At 45.3% G+C, this 9,856-nt stretch overlaps 1 protein-coding gene across 8 annotated transcripts in view; it reads left to right on the top strand.

The window, feature by feature from the left end:
- IRX4 (iroquois homeobox 4) overlaps window positions 1-9,326 on the top strand; it is a 13,048-nt gene extending 3,722 nt beyond the window's left edge. For 5 of the 8 annotated variants that reach the window (XM_069076532.1, XM_069076573.1, XM_069076557.1 and 2 more), the window contains 5 exons: window positions 2,905-3,063; window positions 3,950-4,201; window positions 5,535-5,644; window positions 7,094-7,413; window positions 7,836-9,326. In XM_069076532.1, coding sequence (XP_068932633.1) covers window positions 3,019-3,063; window positions 3,950-4,201; window positions 5,535-5,644; window positions 7,094-7,413; window positions 7,836-8,635 — 1,527 coding nt within the window. In that variant the 5' untranslated portion in view covers window positions 2,905-3,018 and the 3' untranslated portion in view covers window positions 8,636-9,326. Of the gene's footprint in view, window positions 1-572; window positions 1,286-1,358; window positions 1,849-2,904; window positions 3,064-3,083; window positions 3,222-3,949; window positions 4,202-5,534; window positions 5,645-7,093; window positions 7,414-7,835 lie in introns of those variants that run through there. The other 3 variants (XM_069076540.1, XM_069076548.1, XM_069076588.1) reach the window with 3 other exon arrangements.
- The last annotated feature ends 530 nt before the right edge of the window (window positions 9,327-9,856 follow it).

Here is a 9,856-nt window from a genome sequence, read left to right as displayed (position 1 = left end):
GAGAGAGAGAGAGAGAGAGAGAGAGAGAGAGAGAGAGAGAGAGAGAGAGAGAGAGAGAGAGAGAGAGAGAGAGAGAGAGAGAGAGAGAGAGAGAGAGAGAGAGAGAGAGAGAGAGAGAGAGGTTCATTTCTTTAAGAAGGCCCATTGGCTAGTTTCTTATTATTTACACGAAGGTGATATTAGCAATGCAGGTGAGAATGAAATAAACAGCTAGCCAAGAAATCAATACAGAATTCAAAAACAATTATTAATGTCATTTGACTCGTGTTCTTTTTACATTTCTCCCGGCTACAGACGCTAAACTGTCTGAATAATTTGCATGGATCTGCTATTCATTATTTCCGATACCTTTCCTTTGAAAGCAGCTAGGACGTTGCTTACTATAGTCTAACTCGATCAGAGAACTAGTATTTTCATCTGTAAATTAAAGCAATTACGCAGCAGATATTATATTATGTGTACTGTGGTCTCCAGATAGTCATCAATCACCTTCAATCGAGCTGTCAGAGTGGGCAGATTCGTTTCTGGGAGGCAGTCTTCCAGCTGGGGAGAAGAAGAGAACATCATCATTAATTAGAGTGTGACCCTGGGGCTATTCACATGTCTGAACCCAGGAATCTCTCTGAGCAAGTCTGCACACTACCGAGCAGCAGTTCCCCTGCGCTGGGCTGCCAGGGCTCCCACAGGCTCACTCCCTCAGCTGCCCTCCGCTCTCTGGGAGCGGCCCAGAACCACAAGGGTTGCTTTTGGTCCTCTCTGACCCGCACTGGGCAGCATCTAGAGATGGGGGTGTCCCCAAGTCTGGTGGTGGAATTTGTACGGTAGTTGCTTTTTTGACCTGTCTTTACTAAAGGGATAAAGGAAAAGGAAGGAAAGGAGCCCCGAGGAAGCCAAGAGAGCTGATTTTGTCAGTGGAAGGCAAGACGAATCAAAGCGCTATAATTATAAGTGGCTTGAGATCCTTTTACAACTTGTCCAATGACTCCGATAAATCAGGCTGAAAGTGGGATTTGACTTGAAATTCTTTAGCTTGGAATGGGATAGAGAAAGTCTCGGGGTTAGTACTCTCTAACTATCTACCCCTACGCTTCTTCACCACCACCCCGGACTCCTCCCCACCCCCCGGTAGAGGAGAGCATTTTGGCAGCTTCTGCGCGGGGGGCGGAGGGGAATCAGCCCTGGCTTGGAAAACCGCAATCTTAGCGGGGAGGCTGTGAAAATAATGGATGTGGGCTTTTCGTCTCCTTGCTCCCAGAACAACTTTAAAGGGCCTTCGTGCCTCCATGTAAGTGAGCTTTTTTCTTCCTCGAATCTGCCACACCAGGAAAGGGGGGGGGGGGGTGTAAAGGATCTTTATGACAGGGTTGGGGAGGACTCCAGATGTGTGCGACCATCTCTTGCTGAGGGAGGACTGATTTGACTAAGCCTCACCGCCCGCGGCCCCCCCCCTCCACCATGAAGCTATGAATATTTTAACTCCTCAGAAAAGGGGGGAGGGAGGGTACGTGTAGGAAGAAGAAGGAAAGACAGTGACAGACGGAAGGTGGAAGCCCAGGGGACGTGCTTGGGGTTGCTGCGGACTTGGAGGCCACGGGACCTGGTGGGGGCGTTTTAGGATCTCGTGCTTGGAAGGGAACTTAAAAGAAGTGGCTAGAGTTTGCGACGCTTATCTAAGGGTCTCAGATGTTCTGGAGTAGCAGAAGACTTTGTTTCATTTTCCTCAAAGCAATTTGGACATTCAAGACCTATGGTTAGATTGGATCTAACCATGAGAGTTGGACTGGGACTTTAAAAATCGTCTAGTCTAAAACTTTCAAGTTAGAGATAAGGAAACTGAGACCCAGAGAGGTGAAGTAAACTTGCCCAAGGTTGCTGGGGGGAGGGCATAAAACATTCACATTAAAAGAGATTCGGAAAGAAGAATGTGCAAAACTCTTTGGGGATATATTTGTTCTGAAAATCCAGATTAGGATTGTTGTTTCCATAGACTGTGAGAAGAGTCTGGAGACACATGTTTTAAATATATACATAAATATATGAATATATGAAGTGTATGTGTATACTTTCCCGTTTAGAAACAAGAACTATAGTTGAGGTTTTTCTCCAGTTCCCTTGCTTTGTAAATGTTGCTGCCTTCAGCTGTTTCTTAGATCCTGAGCCTGAGAGTTTTGCATTCAGTAACCCATCTGGAGTAGAGGATGCAAAGAAAATAGAAGTCGTTGTCCTGTGGTTTATTGCCAATGTTAGTGCTAATTTTAACTGTTGATTAAATCTTAAATGAAGACTCACTCGTGTGTCCCTTCATATGTCTCATTTGTAATTGAGACTAATTATTACAGTGGGGTGGGAAGAAGCAGCTGCTCATTAATTAATTTCTAATTAAAAGTGCTTACCATTCTTCAGTGACTAAGGAGAAAAAATCATTAGTCGGTGCAATATTGATTCTTCAGATGAAAACCATAAAAAGTGCTATTTGTTTTCTGCTTGTATTCCCCACTTGCATTCACGTTCTCTCTGCAGCCATACATGTAGGTTTGTGTATTCTACACACACACACTCACACACACACACACACACACAAACAATATCAGATGTGCCTCAAATGAATATTAAAACTGCAGTTAGGTCAGTTTGAGTAGGTTTTATCTGACGTCAGTCTTCTCTGTTTAAAACAATGTACATGCGACTTCACGTGTTTGCTCACGAGTTTTTTTTTCTTTTTTCTTTTGAAAAATATGTATTAGTATTGCCACGGGTTGGTGGATCTCGATGCCCTATGTGGCTATTTTCCGGGGCTAAACGAACAGCCACAAGCATTACAGATCACTTTTTCCTCAGTTTAAAAAAAAAACTTTAAGATGTAAGTAGATAAATTAAATATGGTGTTCTGCTTCGTCCTATAAGCATCTAGGAACTCTGGTCACCAATCAATTGGTACAGTAGAGCAGAGCCCAGCTGCGGTAGCGTGTTAGAGCAGACGCCTCTCCTCGATCCTTGATAACCGGGAACCTCCGTACCATGTCATACCCTCAGTTTGGATACCCTTACTCTTCTGCACCACAGGTAAGACCTGATGGTCCACGGAGGATAACTGATTGTATGCCAATGATTATTGGCCACTTCTGAACGTCTGCGGGCTGCGGGGTTGCTTGGGTAAAGTGAAGAGCTATCAGAAGAGCGTGAAATTGGTTAAACCGCGGTGCTGGCGATGTTCGCAGAGAGTGAGTTGGGTTCCTCTGCCTTTCTTGGTGATTTGGAGAAGGAAAGGAGCTCGCAGTAGGACCTGGAGGGGATGAACTGGGTTGTGAGAGAGGAACTAGGTTTGAGGGGAGATCTGTTCCCCCTCCAGGTTTCACTTGCTCCTCCAGATCTTGTGTTTTTGAAAAGGAAACAGCAAAGTGCCTTAAATGAGTAATTGCAGTCACATTGGGGAATACCCCAAAGACAGCAGGTTAATAACAGATGTGAGTGTTTGTCTCTGTGGTCATTTGAAATCTGGAGCTAATGTAAACACGGTACTTTAGAAGAAAGGGTTCTAAGGCTAGGGGCAATCTTTATGTAGCAAGAGGAGTGAAATCATTTTAATATGGGGACGCTGCAAAAGTTCCTTTAAAGAAGGTAGTTTAAAGAGAAGAGAATGTTTCCCCTATATACTCTGGACAATCAGACGTCCCTCTTTCCCAAAATACATTCCCAATTAGATAATGGAGGTGTGCGATGTATGGGTCCGGGTTACTCTGTTCACAAACGAAAGGGCATTGAACTGGACATTTCAAGAGATCCTAGATCTTCATTCGCTGCAAGAAAGAGAGCAGCAAACAGAAACTCCCTCCCTACCTCTCACCCCCCCCCCCCCCAGGCATTCGTCTGTGTATGTTGAAATGTGTTTTCTCACTAATTTTCGTTCCAAGCGCGCTTTCTGCCCTCAAGACCTCTTTCTTCCTTCTAGTTCCTGATGACCACTAATTCTCTGACTACTTGCTGTGAGTCCAGCGGTCGGACGTTAGCAGACTCCGGGGCAGCCGGTTCAGCTCAAACCCCAGTCTATTGTCCTGTGTACGAGAGCAGGCTGCTGGCAACAGCTAGGCATGAGCTCAATTCCGCAGCTGCCTTGGGAGTCTATGGGAACCCTTACACCAGCACCCAGGGCTACGGAAACTACGTTACCTACGGTACTGAAGCCTCTGCCTTCTATTCTTTGGTAAGCTAAACTCTGGACCCAGGGTGGAGGTGTGGGGAATATCCCTCAAACAAACTTGGCCTTTATGATTCCTGTGATTGAGCTAACATGTCAGGGACAGAGAAAAAAGAGAGAGATGGATGGGGGAGGGGACAGAGGGAAGAGGAAAGGGGAAATGAAGAGGGGAGGGGGGATAGACAGAGGAGGAGAAAGAGAGAGAGAGAGAGAGAGAGAGAGAGAGAGAGAGAGAGAGAGAGAGAGAGAGAGAGAGAGAGAGAGAGAGAGAGAATTAGACAACCTTTTCCCCCTGTGGAACTGTCCTCTTGCAATGTAGGGTGATTAGAGATAGGTAGGGTTGATACCTGAAAGTTTCTATTCAACATTCCGCAAGATAGTTCTTTGGTTCTTTTCTGCTCACAGAGATTGGGGTCTTCTCTGGAAAAGTAGTGGAGTCAATTACTCAATAAATTGCTGCCTCCTAGGTGCTAGGGAGTAATGGTGCTAATGACGGATGCCAGTGATGCAGGAGCTACTGGGGCTTAGAGTCTAAAGTTGCATGTGTCCAGGTCCCCAAGAATCGATACACCTTCGAATGAGCTTTTCCTTTGGCATCATTATAGTGAGGGTTAATGTGTCTATTGATCTCCCTCCCGCTGAAATTCCATAGCACTTGGGATTAAAGTCTTGGGAATCAGTCGCCCTCCCCCCATTCTCACCTACCACCCCAGGCCGTGAGCTCTACTCTAAATCCTCCCCGACTCGAACTTCTTTATCCCCATCCTCCTCTTCTCTTCCCTGCTTTTTTCCGCCTTCTTTTCACCTTTATCTTCTTCCTCCTCCTTTTCCCTCTTTTTCCTCCCTCGCTTTTGTTTCTTACCCCAAAGTTAATAAACATATTTCTAGGTCAGAATTAACAGAAACTTTTTTTTCCCTCCTAATTCAAATGAATGGGTCGATTTCAAGCAAAGTTTGTTTTAGTCACTAGAGCTGTGTTCCGGCCCTGTCTTTAGCCTTGGGCTCCACGTGCAGGGGGTTATATATTTATGAACTAAACATGTTGATTTCATGTTCCATCGGAAGTGTCCTTCATCACCAGAGGGTGGGGGGGGAGGAGGAAGGGAGAGGAATACAAAATAGTTTTATTTACATGTTCTACCTCCAATCTGTAGCAACCGGAATTGAATATGCACTTTATAGCTAATAAATAAAGGCTTCACAAGGAACTTTATTTTCAGTAGAGATTGCTAGGGACATATTCTGTATTCCATCAGAAATGTAACCAGATTAGTGTCGTTTAATTCCCCTAGAGGAATAAAAAGATTAATAAACCGACAAGCTTGATTTAATGTTACAGAATAGTTTCGACTCGAAAGATGGGACGGGATCTGCGCATGCGGGCATCACGCAGGCAGCAGCCGCTTACTACCCTTATGACCACACGCTCAGCCAGTATCAATATGACAGGTAAGAAACAACAATTAAAGAGCTCCGTAGAGGAGAAAGGGCATTGAGAGTGCTTTTGCCCCGCAGCCCCACCCCTGAATTCCGAAGGGAATATTTTCCATATATATTTTGCAGGCTGTAAATACTGCTGGGTTGCCATACATTGGTGATTTTCTTCAAGTGACCATTCATTTTTGAAAAAGTGACTATGCAGAAGGGAGACGCAAATCTTTTGTACATCCTCTCCTGGGTCTATCGAGGTGGGGTATGAGGAGTGGTTCAGCAGATTCCAGTGACTTGAGTTGCCCAGGTTGTGTAATAAGTATCAAACCAGTACAGTCTTGTGAGTTTTCATATTTGCGTGTTTGAATAAAACATCTGGTTTAAATAGTACAAGAAGCCGTGGGCTTACGGGCTGAAACACCTGATGGTCAGTCCAAGGGACATTGGGGGGTGGGGAGAACCAAAAGAAGTGAGGTGGGAAATACGGACTCCAAACGGAGCCTAAGTCCCTCTTTTATAGCTAAAAATATGCTGACTACACACACACACACACACACACACACACACACACACCACACACACGGTCATATTCAGGCACACACTTAAGCCCCTTGACAAAACTGTCACCTGTATCTCCTTCTCTCTCATCCTTTGTGGTTTTGGGCAAGGGGAGAGGGGGCGAGGTTTCTTCTGCAGCAAGTGTGGTAAAAATCAATGATTTCAATGTGATAAGGCGGCCAATCAGACTCCCCCCAGGGGTTCCTACCCGTTTGGGTGCACAGCACCCCCCAGATTTCCCTTTCCTCAATATGATTGGTGTGTTTTATCCTCTCCTGAAATCTCCTTGTTTTGACTCCCTTGCCGGACACGTTGCCAGCCCCTGAAGCAGGGCCCGGACTCCTCTCTCATTCACAGACGAGTCACTCGTTACCTTGCGGTGTTTGTTAGCTTTAAAACCTTGAAACCCCACTTAAGCCATTTCCACCTTTTACGCCCACTGGGCGCTAGTGACCTTTCTTGGCTGTGTACATTAAATATTCAGGTACAGTCCAGCATCTTCTGCGTTTCGTTTTTACATTTTCCAGAACAAAGGGGTAGGAGGGATTACTAATAAAGGAATCCTATTAAATATACGTCTATTAACATTTGCGCCCTGAGGTCATTTAAATAGCTTCTATTGGATAGAGGCTTATCAAATTGTCCAACAGACTCAACTTTGCTCAAGCGCTCTGCTCATTTCCGTCTAAGGTTTTGAAAGCAGATTTTTACCCCCTTGTGTGTGTTTAAATTAAAAACAAATATTGTCTACCCACCTGGTGCTACAAAGGTTACTGCACCAAGCAAACAGAACTGAACCTAGGATTTCTACTGCTTTGGTCACAAGGGATAATTTTCTGACGCAGCCCTCACGTGATAGTCTGCGGGACCCAGGTTACTTTGCCATCGCCTCTTTTCTCTCTTTCCCAGATATGGCACGATGGATGGGGGAACACGGAGGAAAAATGCTACCCGGGAAACCACCAGCACTTTGAAGGCCTGGCTTCAAGAGCACCGAAAGAACCCCTATCCAACAAAGGGTGAGAAGATCATGCTGGCTATCATCACTAAGATGACCCTCACCCAGGTCTCCACCTGGTTCGCCAATGCTCGAAGGAGGCTCAAGAAGGAGAACAAGATGACTTGGCCACCTAGAAACAAATGCTCGGATGAGAAGAGACCCTATGAGGAGGAAGAGGAGGTAGAGGAAGAGTCCCAGGAAGACCATCTCAAAAATGAGAAGAATGATGGTTGGTTTGAAGTGATAATATTTGGCTCTGGGTAGGAAGAGGGAGGGAATAGATCGATCTTCAATACAATTATGTGTACTGACTGGTGGCTGTAGTGGTGTAGAATGAGAAGATGTCTATTGTAATGTTCCTAAAGGATTGGGCAAACGTTTTATCTTTATTCTAGGCCCCTGGTCATCTTTTGATCCACTGTGAACAATCACTACCACTTTGCAAATTGTCTTTTGGGACAATTAGTGGAGAGAGGAAAGAGAGAGTTGGTGGCAAGGAAAGGTTCTCCTTGATTCCCTTGACTCCTTATTGAGTCCCTTTAGGGGTCTGGGTTAGGGTTTAGTGGAGATGAAAAAGAACCCTTTAGTATGTTGCTTCGTTAACTTGTAGATGTCTCTCTTTTTGCCTTTCCCCACTCCCACCCTAAAAAGAACGTGTCCGCAAGGAGAAGGAACTCGAGTTAAGTGACTTAGATGATTTCGACCCCATAGAGTCGGAGAGTTCAGAATGCGAACTGAAGCCGGCCTTCCAGCACCTGGACAGCGGCCACATGCGGGCTGCCTCTGGAGGCGCAGACTGTCCGGGAGACCCTTGCAAGGAGCCTACCACTTCTCTCAAAATGTCGCTCCCTGGAGGCGTCCAGCTGGAGGAAGATGTGGAGCGGGCCAAGAACTGCCTCAAGAGTGTGGTAGATGAATGTGAGCAAGACCTAGTAGTGGGAGGGCGACAGAGGGGCTGCGATTCTAAAATGTGCTTCCAGCAGCCCGGGGAGTCCCAGATCCTGGAGACCAAGCCCCGGATTTGGTCCCTAGCTCACACAGCCACTTCTTTGAACCAGACTGAGTACCCATCCTGCATGTTGAAGCGCCAAGGACTCTCCGCTTCATCTGCCTCCTCCTCTTCTTCCTCCACTGCAGTCTCGGCTCCCAGCGGCCTCGATAGGCACCAAGATTCCCCTGTCACCAGTCTCAGAAACTGGGTGGATGGGGTCTTTCATGACCCCATATTCAGGCACAGTACTTTGAACCAGGCTTTGAGTAACACTACAGTGTCCTGGGCTACCACCAAAGGAGCAATACTGGAAACGGGAACCCTGGGACGCTCTCTGGGGAACAGCACGGACATGCTGAAGGGACATCTGGCAAACTTCCCCCCACACCACCACCACCACGACTCCAATAAGGAGCTCCTCTCCTTTCCTAAATCTGGCAGCAAAATGTTCTGTTCTTAACAGCCCCGCCCCCCACCGGGGCCCAGAATGTTCTTATCCTTGGCAGAAGTGGACACAAAATGAAAGGAGAGAGTGGGGGAGGGGGGTAACAGGGAGGGGAAGAGCTTAAGTTTGAAGAATAAACTTTTTTCTACAAATAAATAAATAAATAAAAATAAACCTAAAACAAATCAAGAAGCAAGCAAACCAACCATGTCAAACCAAGTAACCCAAAATAGAGGATTTCAAAGTCTGTTTTGCTTAGGTTTGCCAGAGAGACTATTTTCATTCTGTCCTGAGAAGAGTTTCCCTTGCCTACAACTTTGAAAAGAATCAGTGCCGGGATCCTTATTTAACTTCCTGTCTAAAGAAAAAAAGAAGGGGGAAAGCACGTGCTATATTTTAGAAGTACTTAACAAACAATCAGAAAGTTTACATTCAAAGGTTTACATTGAGGCAATGTTTCAATATCGTTTCGATAGTGAGTTTTCCATTTCAGGCATGCCAATATTAGTTATAAAGACTTTTCAGACTTTTCCCTTCTGATTTCATTGTTAGTATATAATTCTCACAAACAGCACTTTTCCCAGGTTTACACTATCGCACAAACTTAACTTTACAAATAAGATGTTTTAAAGAGGTATGTTCACATCAATGAATTGTCTGTTTCAGAGATTTAAAATAATAATGCTAATAAAACCGAGTGATGGTGTTTTGCATTGCCCTATGACTAAATTCCAGATTTAGGATTTCTACTGGTAAATATCCCAATGATAACTTCTGAGATGCTATTAAATCCCAAAGAATGGAAGAAAAGTGGGGAAGAGCAGTGAGGCAAATATTTACAGATTCTCCACTTCATTAAGTAGCCTGCATAACTTAAGATTTACATTTAAACAAACACTAAATAATCACCACGTGGGGGGGGGGGGACTGGAAACCTTTACAATTTCTAAAAACCTTTTCAAACTGTACACTCTGGAACCTGAGGGAAATTGGATTTCTTTACTCCATTAGCATACTCACAGTTTAACCCCTGAAGTTCTCCCTAAGCTGTGTGTGGTAGCTAAGAGAGGAACAGGCCCCTCTCAGTGGCTCTTCCCAGCTGGAAAGAACTCAGCTCCATCCATCACCAAGGTTTGATGAGTCTGACAGCTTTTCACCCCCCAACCTCCGCCTCCAAAGGGAAAACAGCCTGAGCAGTTAGTCATATGTCCATCCCTAAAAAATCAATCCGAACTC

Source organism: Petaurus breviceps, unplaced genomic scaffold (genome assembly GCF_028583685.1).
Source record: "Petaurus breviceps papuanus isolate PSGF00001 unplaced genomic scaffold, PetGlider_PUasm1.0 151, whole genome shotgun sequence".
Classification (NCBI taxonomy): Eukaryota; Metazoa; Chordata; class Mammalia; order Diprotodontia; family Petauridae; genus Petaurus; species Petaurus breviceps.
The sequence above is the reverse complement of the archived record's forward strand: the minus strand, read 5'-3'. Positions and strand labels throughout refer to the sequence as shown.